This window comes from Camarhynchus parvulus, chromosome 4 (assembly GCF_901933205.1).
Source record: "Camarhynchus parvulus chromosome 4, STF_HiC, whole genome shotgun sequence".
In the NCBI taxonomy this organism is placed as follows: Eukaryota; Metazoa; Chordata; class Aves; order Passeriformes; family Thraupidae; genus Camarhynchus; species Camarhynchus parvulus.
Window position 1 is genome coordinate 20,620,960 of NC_044574.1, and position 23,056 is coordinate 20,644,015.

Consider the following 23,056-nt stretch of genomic DNA (forward strand, 5'->3'; position numbering starts at 1 on the left):
ACTGATTGACTTTCTGAAGCTAACAGAAATTATAATATTATTTAGGCCTGATTTATCACCATTGCTTTTAATGCTTGGTACAAACAGAAAATACAGAAATTCCATTGAAACTTAAGAGAAACCTCCTTTACTGTTATAGTTGAAAAACTGCAGGACATCTTGCTCAGAAAGGCCATGGAGTCTCCATTCTTGAAGATACTAAAAACTCAAGTGATCAGATCCCTAAGCAAAGTGCTCTAGCCAACTCTACTTTGAACAAAAGAGTTGGACTAGATGATCTCCAGTTAGCTCTTAGGCCACCTTAAATTCCTGAAAATACCCCAAAATATCATACATTGTTAAAGTGGAAAGTCATCTGATTTGAAAGTCAGGGAAAAATAAGAACCTTAATTCCTAACATTCCAGGGGTTTAGGTAATGCCCAAGCCAATGATGAATAAACTGGTAGAAATACTTGTAGAAATATAGCTTGCTTTAGCTTGCTAAATTAAACATACTACTACACAGTTTAGGCTAATTTTTTTATGCTTCTCTACATGTTAAGTTGCATCTTGGACTGCATTTTACAGTTGATTAAAATGTTTTCAGTCCTTATGGTTTTGCAATGTAGGCATTGTGACCACAGGAAGGTCTGGAAGAATTACTGTTTTTGTCCAAGTGTTAAGTAGTTAAGATAGTTATACTTTAGTGTGCACACTTTGTACAAAGAATAAGTTGTGGAGTAATTGGCTGAGAAATGGTTGATGGATGTAAGTTTAGTTCTCTAAACAATTAAATATAAAAAAGGTTTACTCTGCCACCCTGCTACTACAGTCCAAATGCACCAGCATTTTTGAATAACGTTTATAATGTTGATAATAACTGATATGCAGAAACTATGAAAGAATATAATCCAAGAGCAGTGTGAAATATCAGGAATTACAATGCAAAACTTCAAATTTCGGGATATGAAAAAAAAATCTCTATCATAATGGTGAGAAAGTGTCACAATTAAGCCTTGTGGAGCTATATGGATATATTGCTTTTTACCAAGTCTAGCCAAACTCTGTCCCTAATGTCAACCTCCAAAACTAGGGTTCTTCATTTATTAAAAATATAATTTTAGTTTCCATCTTAGATAGGGATGAATTATTTAATACAGGTTAAGATAAACTCTGTACCTATGTTTTTGGCATTGCAGTGTTTTTTGTTCTATGGATGAGTGGAAAGGAAACTATCCCATTTAAGAAATATAGATGAAACAAGGAAGAAATGGAGATTTATCACTGAGGTATAATGCAAAGGCATATCTTTTTGCTGTGATCTATTCACCTCCAGGGTCAGATACAATTAGGAAGAACTCCATATGCTGTTCTCAGAAAAGATGATATCAGTTTTCTGAGGGTGAAAGTCACCAAATCTAGTCTTCTTATTAAACTTACGGTCTTCTTACTAAACCTGAATATTGTAAGTCCCTACAAAAGGACTAATAAAGGCTTAATGTTGTTTTTTCGCTGGGATAGACAAATTGAACAGTTGTGGACCTCTTTGGGTAAAAGGTACTCAACCATGTTGATTCACAGTGGCGGTAGACACAGCTGTCTTAATGTTGTGCATTGAAAATCAATAAAACTAAACATAACCCTGTCTCCTCATAGGTTGATGCCTTAATTTGTCAGCACTCAGATGACGTATTGTAGCTGACCTAAAGCTGCCCCCTAAACTCAATCAACCTAGAAGAAAACAAGTCGCTGGATAAGGCAGGGAAGGATTGCATTCAAACCCCAGTGAAGACTCAGCCAACCCTGTTCAAGCTTACATCCAGAGACACCTAGCCAGAGAGCTGGGTGGAGAGAGCTCCCATCCAATCAGCTATCTGAGCCCAGGAAATCCAAAACCCCTACAAAAACGGCATCCAGATTAAACTTTTTGCTTCTTGCTGAGGATTCAGGGCTGTGGAGGCCTGTGGGTCTGCTAGACTTTCTGGGGCTATGCCCTGCAATGTCCCCTAGAACTTTAACCTCTCCCACGGACTCCCGCAACATGCTGTCAATCCACTGCAGTGCCACTCCTCCTGTTGGCCCATTGGCTGTTCAACGGCCTGTTAACCATATATGGTCAAGCTTCTAGCAGTTTCTTTGTTCTTTGTACCCTCATTGGTACCCTGTTTACCCTTGAGTTTCCTCATTGGTCACTGTAATCCTTTTCCTGCTCACACCTTCAGGTGATTGATTGTTGCTGTTGGCTCCACCCCTTTTTACCAGTGTATAGTCCTGGACCCTCTACCTCTCCCTGTCTTTGTTCCTGGATGCTTTCAGCGTGCACGTGAAGTAACCTACCACTGTAAACCTATACAAAGAGCCTTCCTGCTTCTGCCATCTTAGATAAGCAGCTGCTGCGTGTGAGTGTGGCATTTGCTGTGTGCTTGGTGGAGTGCTCTCCTCATGGGGATGCTTCAGGAAGGTTGCAGCAATCCACCATCTGCCCGTGCTGCAACATCGTGTCAATGTGTCTGTCACCAACCCACGACTCCACAAAACACTTGGAAATTTCTCATGTCCATTTTTCTGAGAAATGACTGGTGTAATTTTATAAATAGTAGAACAAAATTTAGTATATAGTCTGTCTTCGCTTGTTAAAGTGGAGCCTACTATCCTCATTTTTTTCATGGCAATAAATACATAAGAAGACCAGCATTTTACCAATAACCTTTTGTAAATATTAATGTTGGTACTCATAATTTTTCCTTCTTGTTTGTTTCACTATTATGCAGTTTTATGTCAAACCTCAACTGTTTTACAGATTAGGATATAAATGAAGATTAGAGTATATGAAGAAAGTTCTGGGTTTTGGAGGGGACTTACTGCATTCAGAGAAACTAATCCATAAGTAGTACTTATTATGTAGTATTCTAGTGTTCATAACTAAGTTCATAGGGATTTAAACTCATTTAACTTAAATGCTCTTATTAGTTACAATTAAAGGACTAATATGAGTTTCATTTCAACAGTAACATGTACATGCATATACAGTGTTTTTTCAGAGGCATTTTAGAGCACCTCCATACTGCCATGTTTTTATCAAATTTATCTCTAAGATGTCCTAGTTTTTTGGGTGTAAAAATGAGGTGCCATAATTCATTTAGCCCAAATATTCCAAGTATATAAAAACTCAGTATCTTTTATAACTAATAGTTCTGCTCTAACAAAAGTTTATCCAGATTATACTGTCTAAACTATATGGTAATTTGCATATCAGAGATGATGGCATGTGGGAAACAGCTGCAATACAGATATTTAATTTTTTTGTTTTTTAAGTTCTTTATGTTAATCACATGGAGTGTTTCTAACTATGCAGGTAACAGACATATATTATAATCCAAGCTTATTTCTTTTTATTGGAAAAGGACAGGCCATGATGTTATTCCACGAGGTGTATGCATTCAAAATGTGTAATAAATTTGCCTGAGAATGTCTGCTTCTCAGAGGTAATGCAATAGAAAGGTCAGAATACTGATGTTTATACTGAAAGTAGAAGTGTAATAAATCCTGCAAAGTAACCATTAACATGCACATCATTCTTTCAGAAAGAATTTTACCATCATTATGTCATTCTCATTGATATTCTGTGGAAAGGGCTGAACTGGCTCTACTGAACTGAATACTCTATGTGTTAGTTTTGGGTTAGATAATTCCTATTCAGTACAGCACTTAGGAGAAAAGCAAGATTAACACCCATATCTGTTTAAAAACTATTATTAATAACTTAGTAAAAGTACATCACATTTCTTGTAGTTTCAAGGATATGTAGTGATTTTCTTAGGGAATTTTCAGCCTCAGCTGTAAAACAGTCAAACTTTGCATCTGTCACATCTCTTCCTTACATGCCAATTAGGTAAGGCATATAACTTTCAAAGAATATCTGAAAATGAACAGGATGCTCCTGAATCTTTTATAGCTTGTTCCAGAGCTTATTTTAGATAGCTTTGCTATTACTCTTGTGGTAGCCATAGATGTGATTAAAAGGTGTTCTCTTCTTGTGATCTAGTTGAGTCTGATTTCCAAGAAATCAATAAGAAATGAAACATAAAGTTCCAAATATTTGATGGCTTTTTTTTTTTCTAATTCCCATTTTAAGTTACATCACTGCTCTTGCAGGATCTGTAGATGATGGAAAGTCCTTCTGGTATTGAGGAATACAGTCAGTGCAGGTAGCTTGGTGAGCAGTTGCAGTGGGAGCTCTGGGTGTTGGGAGCCCCAGGCAAGAGATCATGGACTGCTAATCCTTTGCATAATAAAGGAAATGGGGACCTGTGCCCATCCTGGTGACCAGGCACTCAGAGACAAGGCAAAAGCTGAGACTATGAAAGTATAAAACCCCAGGATTTTCTCTGTTCAGGGTCCCTCCTCAGAGGTACCACCTGAAGCTGTTACATTTTTATATAGTTATTGCATCAAGACTAAATTATTTTAAGGATTGAGACATCTGAGACTCTGCTATAGGAAATTTGGGGTTGAGCCAGTAAGGAAACTTAGTATGACTATGAGTTTAATGTGTGTAGATGCCAAAGGGCCTCCCTCCCAGCTCAGTTGATCCAAATGGGACTGCCAGAATAGTATGATATTCAGGAATAATCTATGGGATGTTCTAAGTGAATACAAATCTCTGAGATTCATAGTTTGTGTCATTGGCCCATAACTAAGTAATAATTGATGTATAGTTACAGATTACAGCATCTCATTGCATGAAGTTTTGGTCCGTCAAACAGTTACAGTAAAAGTATTTCTGGTAACTATCACCTGTTTAAACTTTTGATCTACTCATGCCAGGAATGTTTAGCATTATATTTCTTGTCCAGCCTGTCTATCATCAGCACTAACTACTTTGATATCTTCAAAGTTTTGTATCCTTAAAAGAATTTTGTACCCTCAAAATGAAACTACCTCCACCTACCCCTCTACTTGTAAACCTGATGTGGACTTGTGTTCTTCAGGGCTTGTGTGAGTGGTTGCAGTTGCTGTTTTCTCCCTTCTGGCCTGAATACATATTTCCATCCTCTAGTGACTACAGTTGCCAGTGGGAGTGATGTATGCTTATGTCTCAATCTAACATAGGGCTTGAAGCACATCTGAATCCAAAGCACTATAGACACCCCATTTTAAACACAGGAAAATTTGTGTAGTGTCTTTTAAAACGAATCTATTGGTGTTTTTTTCAGAAGGTGCTTTCTAGAACAGCAAACATCTAAATGTATCATTAAATTATTTTAAATGTATTATTGCTTCTTGAGTGTAGTTTAAATCCTAAGAGAATCCCCTAACTTCTCACTGAAAATCCTGCATGTCCTCAGCATCCTCTGAAATGTGTAGGATTGACTCTTCCATTTCCTGGGATTCTCATTGGTGCCAGGGTTCAGCATGTAGGCTTCCAGAGCAACAGCAATATCTGTCATTTTGAATGAATACAAATCTCTAACATTCCATGTTTGTACAGTCCCAGTGGAAGCGTGTTGTGTCAGCTGTGCTTGCGGTACTTTAAAGGCTTTATTAAGTCAGCTGGCAACACACCCTGTCTCCAGGCACTGGCTTTTATGGCAAAGGACCTAAGAGACATTTTTGTCCCTTTCCTTTTTTTTATTTGCTTCCTCCCCCCCCCCCTTCCCATGTTAACTAGCTATCAGAAACACAGGTCGTGATTTTATAGAAATCTTATGGGTGTGTTGCTATGTTCATAATACCCACAATATAGTTTACAGATGAGCACTTTTACCCACCCACACAACCTTACACATACATGTGCACACACTGTCAAGTACCTTTATGCAGTCTGATATTAATTCTGAGCAACTTATTACTACTGATTGATAGAGAAGCTGTACAAAATTTATAAATAATTATAACCGGCTCTCTTAGCCCATGTAGCCATTTAAAAGGAGGCTATGATAAACTGTGTCAAGTATTACCGTATTATTACAGTAAAATTCCATGCATAGTCTGTCCAGTGGCCTTTTATGTAAGAACTGTACTTTCTGTTTGCTTTAATGTAGACAAAATTGCTTAATTGGTAAATGTTAAAATATTAGTTTGCTTAAGTCATGTTTTGAGAATCAGTTGTTCAAAGACTGAACTTTGCAGTGACATTCAGACTCTTTTCTCTTGCAGCCGTTTCGTAGAGTGACGTTTTCTGTTGTGAGTCAGCCTCAGGACCCGCATCAAGGGTCATTGCAGAGTTGCTATGACAGCGGTCTGGAGGAGTCAGAAACACCAAGCAGTAAGAGTTCATCAGGGCCAAGACTGGGTGCCCTTCCACTCCCAGAGGACAACTACGAAAGGACTACGCCGGATGGCAGTGTTGGTGAGGCAGAGCATATGGAAAATGGTAGGGGCAAACACAACATTCACACACATAATCTCACTAGCAAGTGATACTAAGTAGACTTTTGAAAGGTCAGTCCAAAAACATAAATAAATACATTAAATAATTAATATTGTAATTATTTGATTTTAAAGTTTCTTAAAATGCAGGTATACCAAATAATGTAACATAACACCACTAATTAAAACAGCTTTTTTTTTTTCTTTTTACATTACTTAAAATCTATGCTGCAGAAGTAGTTAAAACACTGAAAAAATATCAGTAGAGGTCCGGGGAAATGGTAATTGAACAAAATTGTATACTTTTCATTTTAGATAAAAGACCATAAAGGACATATATATCCTCATTTCCTTCCATTTTTGACTCAAAACCTACTTAGGAAATTTCCCAGAATGTGATATATACAGCATTAGGAAAAGAAAATAGTATTTTAAAACCCCACTCTAGAGAATTCTCTTTTCCCCAGAAATGTTATATACTATTTTCAAAATAAAACACAATGTCAGGTCCATTCTTCATTATTCAGAATAGAAGAATATTACTTTGCTTCTCTTCACATTTTATTTTGGACAACATTTTACAACATTTCATTTAAATTCAGGGTCCATTTATGTAGAAGGGGAAAATGTTAAATAATTATTTATTCCATAGTAATTCTCCTACTATCAAAAACCAAAAAAATGTTAATATAAGTCTCAGGTTATGTTGTTTTTTCTTTCTATCTAAAACTATTCAGGATTAAAAAACCAAAATGACTTATTCATTTTGAAATGTATTTTATAAAACAGGAATATTTCACTGTTCTCCACTTTTTGGCCTTGATCTAAAGTTTTATGAAGTCAGAGACTGACTTCATTGTATTTTCATTTGCCCATAAACAACAAAATAAATTAATACATATCAAACCAAAGAAATAAGGAGTTTTCTAATTCAATTGTAAAAGGTGGGTACATGTAAGAAGGGTGGTGTATTTTTTGTTATAGAATGAATGAACTAGTTTGGCTAAGTGCATGTTAGTTTTTCAGAGATTGCAATACTGAATAATTGTTCTTGGGGTTTTGTCTTATCTGAGATAGACATGTCAACCCATTAAAACTATGTTATATTTTATGATAAGATATTTCCAAATCTAGTGTGTATTGCTGAAGAATGGCTGCAGCAGTCTACATATGCTTGAACTGTATATCCCAATAGCAAAAAAATTAATTGACTAAAAAGGAAGACAGTATTATCCATCAAAAGTTATATTAGGTTATGTATGTTTATACATTTGCATTTATATATTTTCCTTGGTTGTTTATATGAATATATTTGATTACATTTCATTTATCTGGGGATGTGGTAGGGGGAAAAATTGATAATGGTATTCCTGGAAAATATGTCAGAAAAAAAAGTTGTAGAGTTTGTACCTAAATCAGGCTGATTATTTTATTGTCTGTTTTGTAGTGAGATTTTGTGGTTAGATTGATAAAATTAAACAACTCATCAATTCCCTTGGAAATCCAACAATGTAGAGAATTCATAGACATAAAATTCTGAATTCAGAAAGTATTTTAACATAGGATATGCATGATCCATGCTGGAGAAACTGTAGAATCAAAAATTAATATAATTTTTAATGTATTTGGTAGCCAATGAAAATGAAAATCACACTAACTGAAGTGCAATTGAAAACAAAATGTGCTTGAGCAATGTCGTAAGTTAAAGCAAAATATTTTTTCATAATGATGCAAAAACTGGAATTGCATTCTAATAACTAAAATATTTTAGATGCTTTTTTTAAAAATAGTTTATTTTATATTTGGTAGGATAAATTTCTTGGATTTGGTTTTGAAAATAGTATTCTAAAATTAATAGATAGAAACATAGAGGTAGATAAATACATTAGCTCATGGTGAATGAACCAAAAGTCTCCAGTAAAAAAATTTTGCATGGTAAGACATGCATAGAATAAGGATTTCCTCCTTCTTTATAAAACCTTGAAGAGAGACCTTTAAATGCTGGGTGATATTGTGGTGAAAATTACACTGTACAGATTTCTGGATTTTGCTGTCACATTTTAAAGACAAGATTTCAACAGTGGCATGTCATCTACCTCCAGAAATTCATGTTAACAATAATCTATAAATAATGATGGAACAGGATGGAGTGTACTTTTGTTCCTTTGTACATGTATTACCTCATATTTGAGTGAGAGTTTTCTGTCATATGATTCTTAAGTCCACTTGCATTTTAAGAATTGAATTGTTCAAATTCTGATGATATAGTCTTCAATATTAATGGATCATTCTGACAGAAATAGAATTGAAATTGAAGTCTGTCAAGCATTCATTTGTCACATTTAATTGGAATCTAGGTAATCTGCAGTGTTTGGTTAGGTTAGGTTTTAATCAGGATATATACTGTATTCTTATGAAGATTTTTCATGGAAACAGCATTTTGGAAATGATCTTGGTTATTAATTTTTACTTCAAATATTTACCCTTTAATTTCAGTTAGTGTGAAACAATGCAGTTATAACTAATTGCTTTGGATTTCCTTTCATTTTAGAATTTGAAATAATAATCTTCAGCACAGTACATGAAACCTTCCAATATGTTTCCTTCTTTTGTTTTTTTCAAGCCTAGATGACTAAGGAAAACAAGTAATCTTTATAGCTATGGCAAATTTTAAAGGTTCAGCTCACAGGCAGAGTATATAAGAAATTCAACTTTCTGTTTGCTGTTAAGAGTTTCTTTACATTTTCTTAGTTGAGAATAAAACACTGGAAAAGTGGAAAAAATGGATAAGGGGGTTGATTTTCTTAGAATATGGTGAACATTGCCCACCAGCCTACATGACTGTGAGATGTAGATTGAAGTTTTATTCTGCTGATTAGCTGTGGTGTCAGATGTGGGAGAAAAAAGAAAGAAAAAAAAATGCTAGCAGATTGACTGTGAAAATTCAGTATGCAAAGATCTTGTTAATTAGTAAAATCTGCAGAACCAAAAGTAACTTCTGAGTTAATTTATCCCCTGCCCTTGGAGCTTTCCTTGCAAAGAAATTCTGCTCATATGTGCAGCCTTTTCTGATTTTGCTGTTAGAATGGTACCGTCTTAATGTAAATTGCACAATAATTTTCTGAAGAACATTTCCATTACATTCATATTTGTATATCAAGGGCAAATACATTACCATGGTAAATTAGTTTCCTGGTCTTTTGTCATAGCTTTCTCGTTCTGACCATGCCTAATACAACATCTCAGAAGAAAATTTTGAAAAAAATCTGTGTCAGAAACTTCCAGAATTACTTCTCCTCCTGACCCCAACACTTAATAGTCTGCATGTGATTTTCTAAATAATAACAATAATAATAGTACGAAAACCCCACTAATTTACCATAAGACAAGTTACTGCCCTGAAGAATTTCAACAGTGAAATCCTCTGAAGGCTAACAAAAATGTTTGGGGTTTGGTTTTGTAAATTCTTATTTAACTATTTAGTGTCTATTCCTTTTCATTATGAAGAAGAGCATGAAAGCATTCCATTTTAGTTTTCAAATACCATGGATTGTTGTTTCCTTATAGTTTACCTTTCCTCTGAATTATAAATCTTCCTAGATTATAAATCTTCAAGCAAAGGTAGGGATAGCTGGAGATGTATTATCAAAATCTGAAGAATGGACAAGACATCTTTTTCATACTAATTTCTATGTTATTAATTACAGATACAATCTTTAAACGGAGCTTCCATTGTTCTGTTTCATTTCTCTTCACCTGGTTCTACTAGGTCTCTTTCATGTTTCTTGCAGCTCTCAGAAATATTTCATTATATTCCTTCTCCCTACCCCCTGATTTCTGCATACCTACAGTTTATTTATGCATGTAGTAGCCTAATCAGTTTTATTTTTTATTTAATTTAGCTAGAGGACCTACAGTGGTGAATCTGCAGCACTGCAGGTTATGGCTTGTATGATCTTCCCTCGAGATTTGTTTCCATGCAGTCCTAATTAAACTGTATGCCACACCTGAGATATCTGCCTTAAAGCTAGCTCAGGTACTTCTACATGAACATGTCTTTGATCTGCAGCAGAGAATGTTAGGTTAGCCCATGTTTCAATATCAAATAGGGTTGGAGAAGAGCAGTTGTCTCTGTGAAAGAAGGAAAATAAAGGAATGGTTTACAGATTCCATTTTTGCAGGGGGAAATGGAGTAAAGAAAGATTAAGTGACACGTCTGAAGTCACAGATAAAGTAAGGAGAAGAGCTTAAAAAGGAGCTCAGAATTTTTGTGATTCAGTTACTTGACTCCCACAAAGAAATCAGTAGATAAATTACTCTCTGACTGACACATGAAATAAAAGCCAGGGAAGAGAAGTGCATTACCTTGGTTCACATAGTCTGATAATATGCTCTGTTTTCAATTACAATTTCAGATTTAGACTGCAAGAGTCAAAGTTCCACCCTCAGTATAAAGAAGGGGTTCGTAACGTACAAAAGGATGAAAATGAGAAGTGAATTTTGACAATTAATACATATAATTAATTTTATCTATAAGAGCATTCTCTCACTTTTGCTTGTGAAATAGATTCTTAATCTGTTCTCTGGACCAAAGTGTGAAGAAAAGAATACATTAATTTAGGGAACTCATGTTTACAGAATCTGTTTTCCTTTAGCTTTTTGTTGTGCAAATAACACGGCTTAATGTTCTTATTGTATAATGGCAAACAGACACTCATTGACTTATTTCAGAGAATGACTGCATTTTTGCAGTTCCCATTATTTTCAAATGTTCTTTCCTCTTGAATTCAGGTCCTAAAATTGCATGAGAATAATTTTGTTTTAAAACTGGGTCTTGAAAATGTTGATGTAAGTAGTCCATCTGAGAGGCAGTAAAGGTTTTCAATGTAGTGATTACACAGTAACAGTTCCTTTTTTATTTGGTTGGTGTCTTTTTATTCTATCATGGCTGCTACCTCTACTTTTTCTTAAATATCACTCTGCATGCATGAACCCAAAATACAAGAAAGTGCTGCAAAAATTATTGTATAATACAAATACATAAGAATTCTTACCCTTGTTTCTGATGAATCTTAACCTATAATTAGGCATATGATGAATTTTGGATTCTGTAACTCTAGCAACATACATGGGTAATGTTTTGGAACACATACATATTCAGTGATGAATGATATCTTGAACCAGTTTTTTTTTGAGAATACAGCATTCTGATAAGATCTGTGAAAAGACATTTTATAAGAGGAAAAAAAAAAGCCTAGCTTGTAAGACAGAAGACAAACTGTGCAGGAATCCCTGATACAGTAGTGCAGTCTTATGTAAGGCAAGGAACCTGTCTGGGAAAAATATTGGCTGCTTTTCTCCTTGATTTTTTACCATTTCTAATCTTTTACTGTGTTCCTTTAGATCACCTTAACCCATATGTCTGAATTTTTTCAACAGAGGAACAAGGTTGATAATCTATATGCACATTCATACTTTAAGTTTCAAAACTATATTGTACCTGTACTTTAGGTACTTGTATTTTGAAGTGTTATGCATATATACTTGCCATAGAAATGAGAGAAATATATTTTGTGTCAAATTCCTAGTGCTGATATATATTTTTATATATCGACTATTCTATGTTTACATTGTACTTCAAATCCACTGTGTAAAGTAAAGCCCCAAATATAATGAGAAACAGCTCTCATTGAAGACAACAGAATAGAATTTTTTAATACCTTGTCTATTTTCCTTGAGTGTCCAGACAAATATCAGCAACTTCTCTGTTCTGTTCATGAAGAGTACCTGAGTTTGCTGTGAATGGTTTTCTGCTTGATCAGGATTTTAACTGCTCAGAGAACATATGCTTGGATCTGCTGGAATCAAAGAAAGAATGCATATTTCTGTATTGGAAATCCACCCCCACACATTGGTAGCAAAACAAATTATTCAGCACTTTTCTGATTTTCTGAATAGAATTGTATGTCTCTTCCTATTCTCTCTTGTTTTCCCGTTGTATTTGTTCTAGCTCCTTTTGTGCTGCAGAGTGAATAGCATATGCCTGTTTTCTGAAAAATCATATTGTAGGATTTCTTCCTCCACTCCTGATTTCAGTATCCTGCTCTTAAAAAGAAAACACACACAGTAATAACTGTTCACACCACTGTTAAAAGCACCTATTGATACCAGATAACTTGAAATGCCATGTACTAAAACTTTGATTTCTTTTATTACCCTTTAAAAAGGAACTCCATGTTTACATTCCATCAGTTTTTAAACAATAATTTAAAGTGGAGGAAGACTTTGGATTTTTAAAAAAACGCACCTGCAGTTATATCAGTTAGGATGAAGCAGGGAGGGAAGGGTTTGTATGTGCATGTGGGTGTGCACACTTGTACACATCTCAGTGAGTCAGTTCTCACTGCAAATACTCATGAGATCTAGACAGTTGCAGTTATATAACCTGCCTCATCTATGAATTTCAAATCAATTCACTGAGGTGGATATGAACGAACATACTAAACTGACAAGTGGAAAACTAAATGATCAGAAAGTAAAGCAGTATGTCCACTGTCATGCTGTGAATTGATCCAAACATTGTGCACCCCTCAAAAAGTAATAATTTGAACATGAACTTCCAGTCTGATGAAGGTTTTGCAACTGACTTAGTGAAGTTAGGCTTTTGTCCAAGTCTTCCGTGCCAGCTGCCAGCTCAGGCAGCCTCCCACTGATGCAGATTGCAGAACTCCCTTTGATACTGTCGCAGTCCTCAATGTAGATGGAAGGCAAAATGCATTCCAAAATTTAGACTCAAGGAAGAACAGACATCTGGTTTATGAATGGAATATTTAGCAACCTTTGCATCCAAGGCAGGCTCTTTCCTGAAAAAAATCTAATGCAAAGATTCAACGGAAGTTTATTTTTCCTCTGTTCCAATGAGTCCTTTCAACATACTGTATTTCCCAGTTGGCTTTATTTAATCATAGATTCTTTCATTTTCTGGACAACATTAGATCTTTTACCCCTTCAAATCTTCAAGTATAATGAAGATCCAAAGCATAGGGGTATTTCATCTTAATTTCAGTGAAAAATATTTTTTCCTCTGTTTGTGGGAAATCTAGGTAATGTATAGGGTCAGACCAAAGATCATCTGGTGGCCAAAATAAGGTGCTCAGAAAAGTATAGAAGGACAAATAAACTGATTTGTTTTCCAAGTAGTCTTCTATACATCAACAGTTGGGAATTCTGATTCCCTGAGCCACATAATGTGCATTTAGTAATCTTTATGGATTTACATATTCAAATTTGTCCAGTTTCCATTGGATGCAACTATTAATATCTCTTTTTCCCAGTGAGGGTTTTGAAAGTGATTGTGTGTGCCATTATTCTTGGATTGCACAAAGGAAAAATAAACTTCCTAGTCTGTAAAGGAACAGTATGTAGGAATTTTTTAAGGAGAATATGTTTATTTGTACCCATACTAAAATTTGCTGTTGTATAAGAAGTACTGTATTCACTTATTATTTCAAAAGGTTTAAACCCTAAAAATTGAAGGGAAGTGTATCTCTTATGTATTTTAGCAAATAAATGCAAATTTAGTATGCCAAAATCTACACAAATGCATTTAAAGGAATTAGAAGCTTCCATATGATATGTGTCATCTGTAGTTCTGAAAATTCTATTTTATATTTATAACTGATTTTCAGAGAAATGGAACAATTTCTATGATGACAAGAGGATTTAAGTGCGAGCATAATATGAATTCAGACATTCAAGTATTTCTGAATATTACTACAGTATCACCTATATTGCCTTTTTGCCTCAACAGCAACACAGCATTTGATGTGAATGCCAACTCAAATGTCTTGAATAAGTAAAAAAAAATCATGGCATATGCTAGAACAAGGCATACATTAGAATTTTTAAGAAATTGCTTCTTAAAAATATTAGTACAGTAACTTAATATTTCAGGGCTTCTTGACTTTTTGAGTAAGGAACAGCAATTAGAACAAAACCTTCACTACCAAAACCACAGAGGTTTTATGCTCCAACACAATTTTTGCACACAGATTTATTTCTTACATAATAAATGCAAAAGTCAGTATTTATTGATGCTTTTTTGTTGGTTTTTTTTCTGTAGACTGGAGTAAAAAATTCTATTAATATTAATTGCAAATCTTTTATTGTAGATAAATTGCCATTCATTTTAAAGAAGCTGTACATTATGCAGCTTTTAAGAAAGGACAGAAGCATCTCTCACTAAATAAATAAAAAAATTGGTTTGATGGATTATTCAAATCTGTACTTTTTTTTAACATGTAAAACAGGAAATTTAGACATAAGGGTAAACTTCTGTTTGGATAATAGAAAAAAGTAAAATGTAAAGGCAGTGAAGGAAGAACAGTATTGATAATTTATATTGATTATTGTGTGCTTTCTTGCTATCAAGTGTGCCCATACAAGCTTCCCCAACTTGCTTGCTTTAACCTGTTTTTTAGATATATCTAAGAAAAAAATCAACCCTGAAGATCCCTGCAGGGACACTTGTTCTTTTCCTAAGCAATCTGCATTATTTCATCACAAAGGGAAGAAAAATCAAAGTACCTCATATCTAAAATTGCATGCAAACAAGACTGTCTTCCACCAAAGTGTTAGTTTTCTCCCAGTATGATTTTATGGCAGATTTCTTTTCTTGATCCAAGGATTTTTCTGTCTTTTTCTGAAATTTCAATAGTGCTACAAGGAGCGGTGCTGTTCATAGAGAGGATTCTGGGAAAAGGTTTTTCAAATTAAATCTCTTTAATTCAAAAAGTGTGTGATATTTGAGCCCTGCTGTCCTACTGTCTTTAAAGTATTTCAGGTGCACAGCCAGTGGTTTTCTTATATAATTGTCCTGCTTAAATTAATTCGCATTTTTTTGAAGAGGAGAATCTGTCCTTTTTTGGGGCAGGGCAGTGATATTCACATCATCATGAAATATTAAAGTAACGCTATCAGTGGAATATGGCATTGCAAACTTTCATTATGAAAAGAAGGCAAAGAGAGTTGTTGTAATTTCACCTTCTCCTGTTGTTAGTGAATAACAGAAACTTCTCTGAGTGGAGAATAAAAACCTATTATTTTTTAAACAAAGTATTTGAGAGATAAACTTATCTATGCCTGCTATGTTATTTTATTAATATCTCTCAATGTTTTATTCTATTAACAGTGGCCATCATTCCCTGCTATTGAATATAAAAATTTATGCCAACATTCTTTTCATATTCTGATATGTATTGCAATAATAATATGGGGATTATTTTAATATATCAGTAGAATTGACAGCTCTGGATATGTGCTTGTTTTAGCTATCTCCTACACAGACATTATTCAGGTGTGTGAAAGAGTAGTAAAATAGCTAACTTTGTTTTCTAGGTTTTGGTGGTTTCTAGGGCTAAGGGGGTTACGTGGACAAAAGAGGAGTAACCATGAGTAACATTATCATGTATGCTGATTTTAAAAATATAAGAAATCTAAGTATTTTAGTTGTGTTTGAAGATGTCTCATCGAATGACCCAAAACATGATAAATATATTGTATTTAATGCAGTTTCATTATTCAGTTAAATTATTTTTTGTTAAAAAAAAAAAGAGTGGGCAAAGGTGGCTAAAATGAGACCTGCCTAATTATATGTACAGGAAATTTTCATTCTTATTGAAAGCTTGTAACTTATTGTAGCTTCATCATATTTCAGCATGATGAAAGCAATTTTGTAATGACATATAAAGCAGGTAAGAAAAAATTTAAACAATCCTGGAGAACTAAAAAAAATGGTGACTGTTCTATTTGACAATATGCAAGGAACCTGCACAGTATGACTCAAGAGTCATGGAATCTGCCTGGATGACTCACATCCTTCCTGGAGCCCTCTTTCCAACATGGTGCTGTACAGAAGTACAGCAAAAAGGCAGAGGAAAGAAGCAGCATGGGCTTTGGTTCTGCTCTTAGCATGCTCCAGATAGCCCTCTCATATTTCAGCAATTAAGATTGGCCTGAGAAAAGCTGTAAGAAAAACAGGATTTAATAATTTTGACACTATATTATCTTTTCCTTTTCTTGGAAGAAATTCTAAAATAATATATTCTGCTATAATTCTCTGCTTGGATGACACCAAGCATGAAGGGTAAAGGGTGATAGGAAAAAAACAAATTTAAGTTACACCAAAATTTCTTTATGTCTTTTTATTCAGTATGAGGGGCTCAACAGCAGTGTGCAAGGGGCAATAATAAAATTGATTTTTCCCACTCATTGTTTCCTCCTATACTGGAAATGGTTATATCTGCAGAATTAAACTTTGGGAAATAACAGTGGCATAAGAAGCTGGCTCACAGAGAATGGTGAAACAAAATAGTTGTGAGAGTCAAAGAGAGAGTCAAATACATCCTAGATTTTATAAGTGACAGAACAGAGGACAGGCTCTATACTGTCACAGCGCACTGTTTCTAACAAAGGATGTTGCTTAGCGGCATAGCTCTTGCCAGGAGCATAGATATGGAAACTTGAGACACAGTCAGATCTAATCTCACAAATAGTGATGGGAAAATGCAGAAAAACCCAAGATGCCCCTGAAGGTTTAGATAAGTGAATATTTTTCTTTTGCTTTTCTGTTCAAAAGGAAATAATTGCCTTTAGCTTTGAGCAGGTGGAGTCCCACATGCTGTTGTTCATGTTATGAATTTTAAGGGGAAAAACTTTTCCAAAACATAAAGAAAGGCGTTATCCTGAAGTTGCTTGATAAATGTTATCAAGCATGTTATGTTAATTGAAGAACTTAAGAAACTTCTAAAACTAAATATTCTCTCTACCACCTCTCCTCTCTGCCTAGCACCGTTGTGTTTTCTGCCACATGTAACAGACATTTAGAAGCTTCTTTTTCAGAAAGGCCTAAGCAAACAAACTGTACTGACAAGACAAATTTGTTTATTACTGTGAAGATAAATAGTAAAAGAATTGAATCAGGTTCAGTTCAGTAGTGATAGAAAGTCATTACTCTCAGGTGACAGTTAACTGGCTTGTATAAAATGAGTTAGCACTTGGAGAGTATTGCCTACTGGAGAGATGCTCGTGCCCCCACTAGCATTAACTAGCATCCTGTTGAGACTGTCAGCTCAGGAAAGAGGAGAGCAGACAACAGCTAAGGTAAAAGGATCTGATACAAGGTCCATTAGTCTTTGAATAGCAATGGCTGCCAAGTGTTACTTTTTGGTCTGGCTCTGTATCATGGACAGTGTTCTGTCTACTCACAACCTGGCACTTCCTATCAGCATTAGGTTTATGTGGAAAGAGGAAATCCACGTAGGGCTGAACTGCAGCTGTGGATTGAAGTAGTTTCACATATAACTGTAGTGAAGGACACTAGTCATGGCCTAAGCTTCAAAGCAGAATTCACTTCTATACTTCTTAGCACTTGTATTAATCTGATTTTAAATGTTCTTACATGCAAAGTTCAAATCACCTCAATGTAAAGAGGTGTTTTAGTAATACCAAAATGTGAAATGCCTACTGTTGTCTCCTGGAAAGTAATGGTACTTTTCAGTATTGGAACTCAGGAGTGCTTGTGCTCTATTAGCTGAAAATAACGTTAATTGTTCTTCATCAAGAAAGGGTGGAAAACAGAGTTAAACAAATTTTTTTTTCTACTCTAGATTTTCAACCAATTCTTATCTCCTGCCAAAAAAACCCGTTTTTTTCCCCAAATTTTACTATATTGATTCACTATTTTCTCTCACAAATATTTCTTGAAACTCTCTCGTTAAGCGAATTTCCCAGTTCCTTGATTACCTCTTCAAAAAATAACCCCATCATTTCCAATTGTAGAAATTCAGATATACATTCACATAATTGTAGACAATGCAGTTTTCAAACACGTCTAGAAAGAAAGAGCAATTGAACATGAAGAAATTCCATTTAAAGTGCATTTTAAGATGTTTGTTGTTTTTTTTCCTATGTTCACAGACAATGCCTGGGAGAGCAGTCTCTGTGTTATGCCTCATAATTTGGTGTCGAAATCTTGAAATGTCTTGAGCACTGAGAGGACACTGTGGGACTTTCTTGCATTTTTTTTACTAGTAATTGCAAAGGGGTTATCAATTTGCAACAGTTAAATAATAAACTAATTTAGACAGTTGAAATTGGAGTTATTCTTACCTTTCCATATTTCACACAGGACTAAAATTTCTTTAGCGTAATGCTACAATGGTTGCTTTTTTGCAGAGGAACTACACTCCACAAAAGGGATAAAATATTTGAGCATACAGTATTTCTGAGATACTGCTATAACAAAATAGATTAAAACTTCATTCACATTACTCTAACTGTGTAAAGAAGGGATTTACAACCATTATAAAAAGCTACATATATTTCCATCCTTAAGGCCCTATATTTTGCAAATGCTTTTCACTTAACTGGCATTTTATACTGAGATATCATGAAAACACTGCAAGTAGTATCTGTTGAACCAGGCAAACCCTTATTTGTGAGCTTCAAGTGACAAGATTGTAACTAATGCTATCAGTAGGGATGTAGAATTGTAGCAAATATCCAAACCTGTTATATTTTATGCTTATTGGATTACAGACACTTTGGATCAAACATTGAATGCTTCAAAGCATTGTCTAAATCCTACAAATCTCAAGATGCTCATATATATAATAGAATATTACTGTCAGAATTTAGTTAAAGTCTCCGTAAGAAAAACAGGCACTAGATTGACCTCAAAGCAAAATATAAACATATACAAATTTCTGATAGTTTTTATTCACATATTTTCATGTCTCTATTCCCTATTTCTGTGATTCATTCATAGCCCCTGAGTGCTGGATCTTTGTGTATAACTTTTTCATAACTTCCATAGATGTGACTTGAGAAAAATTAATAAAGTTGGGCAAGCTGGCACTTCCGTGTGTGCAAGACACTCCCCTGGGAAGCAGAGAAGAAAAATATGTAGAAAGTTGAATAATAAAGATAATTATAATTATATTATTTTACTATAAAATAATGCCATATTTCTACTGAAAAGGGTCCATGTATTTTTAAATTCAGTCTTATTTATGTATATAATCAGTTACCAAATAATGTGACATTTTCTCTTTTAGCATTATATTGAATGCTGCTGACCTTAGTGAGAGTTGTGATGTTTTGTGACATGAAACATCTGCCAAAATATATGAATATATGTGCCTTTCAAGCCTCTGATTCCTAAGATACTTATAAAATTATTTTCAAGTAAAGCACATAGAGAACTATTTATTTATATTGTCCTCAATTTTCTAGTAGGTAAGAGCTTTCCTGAAATTTTTAGTGTATTTCTTATTCTCTGAAATCTAAACTTGAACAGCCTTTGAAATCTTTGCATTTACTACTATAGCTAACTAGAGAGTACTATTTTTATCAGTTTAGCCGATCTGTCTTGCAAAGACCCTTCCTTGGGTGAATGAGAAAATAAAATGAGAAATTATTCTAAAATAGTAGGTTGAAGTAATAGGTTTAAAAATATAAAAAGTTGGGCAACTAATTATAAGTAAATAAAATGGCACCTATGTTCAAATATCAGTGACTAATCAGCAACTCAGGAAGCCAAATAGAAATCTTTGCAGGGGAAGCAGTTGCACTCTGCTGCATCAGGAAGAAATAAGCTGTTTCCACTCGAGTCCAGCTTAAGAATTCATTTCACAGCATGATTGGGAATAGATATTGGCACCTGGAGAGTCTAGGCTCTGCTTTCAGCTCTGCCACAACTACTATGAAAAAATGAAAAAAAAATCTTTAAGAAACATGCAAAATACATTTCATAAAATGAATAGGAAGTTCTTTGAAGATCAGTGAGCTTCCTAAAGGGGAAGCTGCTGATAATTGCTAATTTCAAATTACTTCCAAGTTTTAGTTTGATTAAGTTCAACCTTTGCACCAACTATTCTCATCTTCTGAAAAATCTCTCTATATTCACGGTGATTTGCAAGCACATAGTTTGTCAACAAAGGGAGAAATATATTAAAAGTGAAGAAAAAGGAGCTATAGAGGTTTGATATGAACCACTACATTTGTTTTGCTAAATAAATATTTTTCCTCAGAGTTGAGAGAACTGTATTAAATAGGCTAAGCTTCTCATGAATATGCTGTTGATGTTAAAAAGCAATAGGCAATGGTTAATTCCAACAGAATTGTCCTGACCCTTTCCAAGCCTTGCTGGTCTTTCCAGCTCCCACCAAAAAGTTATTTGTTGTTAACAAGTACATCTAACATCTGGAGCAGGAGGGAAGAAGTTTGCAAAGCTTCCACTACTCCAGCAGCATTTCTGAGAATCCTTTCCTTTCTTAAGTTTGACTGAAATTTGCAATATAGTCTCCAGAAATTGGAGAAATGTTTGTAATTTAGGTGCTTGGGTAAAAACAACCTGTTGAGCCATAACTTACCTTTAGTAGGAATAGTATTGCTAGCAATATAGTGAAGGTTATTTTGCTGAATGTTTTAATATGCTTAAGGCTTAAGGAATAATTACCCTTTTCTTACGCATGAATAAACAGCTAAAATTGTAATTAAGACAATGTTAAACCATCCCTCTAGATATTAAAAAATATTTTTTAAGCTTTCTAATGAAGTGATGGACTATTCATTGATATTATTGGAGTTCAAAGCAAAAAGCAGTGTCTTTAATGATGATGTGCATTAGTGAAGATGCCCCTTTGTGCTTCAGAAAAGCAGACTTAGCTTTCAGTTTCAGTTTTTAATAAGTTCAAAGATACTATGCCTTCTGCACACCTTCCAGAAATATATTAGCCAACATAGCTGTATCACTTAAATTTGTGTCTTTTTCGTAAGAAGTAAAAAGCTTGTGGCAGATGATAATGTGACAATGGTATAACCACTAGTGTGAGAATGACTCCAACAAAAGTAACATTCCAACATTGATTATAATAAATGAGATTCTTAAGCTGGAGAGAATGAAAAGGGCATTTCATATTTATGTTAGAATTATACTTAATTTCTTATAAATCTAGCATTTAATTTTTTTAAATTTTTTTCAAAGGTTAAGTTCAGCTATCTAAGAATAATGGTAATCTAAAGTAGAAAAAATTGCATTAAATATTTCCTTAATGCAGTTTTTAAAAAGAAAATGGACTTAGATTATTTCAAGCACATAAATACTTTCATGTACACTGCAAAGTTTTTCTATTCCATCTTTCTCCTAAATCAGAATAAATCTATTTTCCTTGAGTGATAGATAGTGCTCTATTTCCAGAAGATCATACACACTTCTATCCCAGTGTGTCTTTACCATAACCTATCATTATATAATTATTTATGGAAGTGCTTATCACAGCCCTGGTGACAGAATGACAACTGTCTTCATGAAGATGAAATCTCACTTACTTTTCCACATTTTGTGTATATAAAATGCTACTTTACAAGATTTTCTTATGCCCAAGATGTTGGTTTTTAATCCTTCTGCAGAAGTCGGCTAAAAACAAAAACCAAAAACGAACCAACCAAACAAAACCCAACCAAACAAAAAACAAAACAGGAAACAATACAAAAAAAAATTCCTTACAAGAAACCTGAACTAATAGAAGATATTGTCATCCTAAAGTTTTGGGGTATTTCTTTTGGTTTTTGTGCAGGGAGGGGGAGTTCAAGGGGTATGGTGGGTTTTGGGGGCAGCGGGAGAGGATGTTTTGATTTTTGAAGAAAGAATTACAGAAATTTTGTTTTAGTCAAAGATGATTGAAATAATTCTATTCTCCAGAACTGAATTCTATGTATTAAAAAAATTATTCCTCCTTCATATTTCAGGCAATAATAGAATACATCATATTTTTTCTGTAATAGCTTGCTTGAATATGCATACTTTTGAGGACTTAAGACTTTTCAATTTTTTCTTTTTTTTTTCCCCTCATAGGGTTTTCTTATAATGTGGATTACTCTTTTGAGATATGGCATACTCATTGGAGTTAACTTTATATTGTATAATTGCTTTTAATTATTTTTCTTTGTTTAATGATATATTAAAAAAATGAAGGGTAAATCCCATTATTTGTAATACATCTTTCTTTTCTGAAAACCACTGTTTTGTTGGGTTTTTTTCCCTCAATTTCTAGTTACATCTGGTAGCTTTGTAGTTTTGTTTTTTTTCCTTGTTCTATGAAGTTTTTTGTAGTCAATAGTTGATTATGCTAATAGTGAAGGAAATGATTTGGCTTTGAGTATAATAAATAGCAAAATGCTTTGGTCTCTTGTGAGTGTTACCCTCACCTCATGATGATAATAAATCATGGAGCTTATTAGCCTTGCAGGGGTACAGAAATAAAACAGCAGGATATGCTACAGGAGAAATATTTATATCACTGCATGGTGGTTTCCTGACTCGTAGTAAAATGTCATGCAAACCACTAATATCAAATCAAGACATCTATAAAAAATAATTTATAAGTTTTTTTTCTTACCTATTTGTTTGGAGAACTGAAAATTAAAACCTCAGAGCAAAAACTAACATAGATATAATAGATTTTCCTTTCTACTTGTCCTAACTAAATCTACCGTGCAAAGATACTATTTACGTAAGATCTAGTAGATCACCTGATTCTTTTCTTTGTTGGATCATGCCCCAGTGTCTATTTTTAGGAGAAAAAGAGGCTGAGAGGTGAATTTGTTTCTCTCTGCAGCTTCCTGTGGAGGGGAGGTGGAAAA

General features: G+C 34.2%; 1 protein-coding gene across 4 annotated transcripts in view; it reads left to right on the top strand.

The window, feature by feature from the left end:
• The window catches only part of PCDH7 (protocadherin 7), a 266,653-nt gene that overhangs the window by 116,843 nt on the left and 126,754 nt on the right, over positions 1-23,056 (top strand). For 2 of the 4 annotated variants that reach the window (XM_030948518.1, XM_030948521.1), the window contains one exon: positions 6,140-6,332. In XM_030948518.1, the coding sequence (XP_030804378.1) occupies positions 6,140-6,332 (193 nt within the window). Of the gene's footprint in view, positions 1-6,139; positions 6,357-23,056 lie in introns of all 4 variants that reach the window. The other 2 variants (XM_030948517.1, XM_030948520.1) reach the window with 1 other exon arrangement.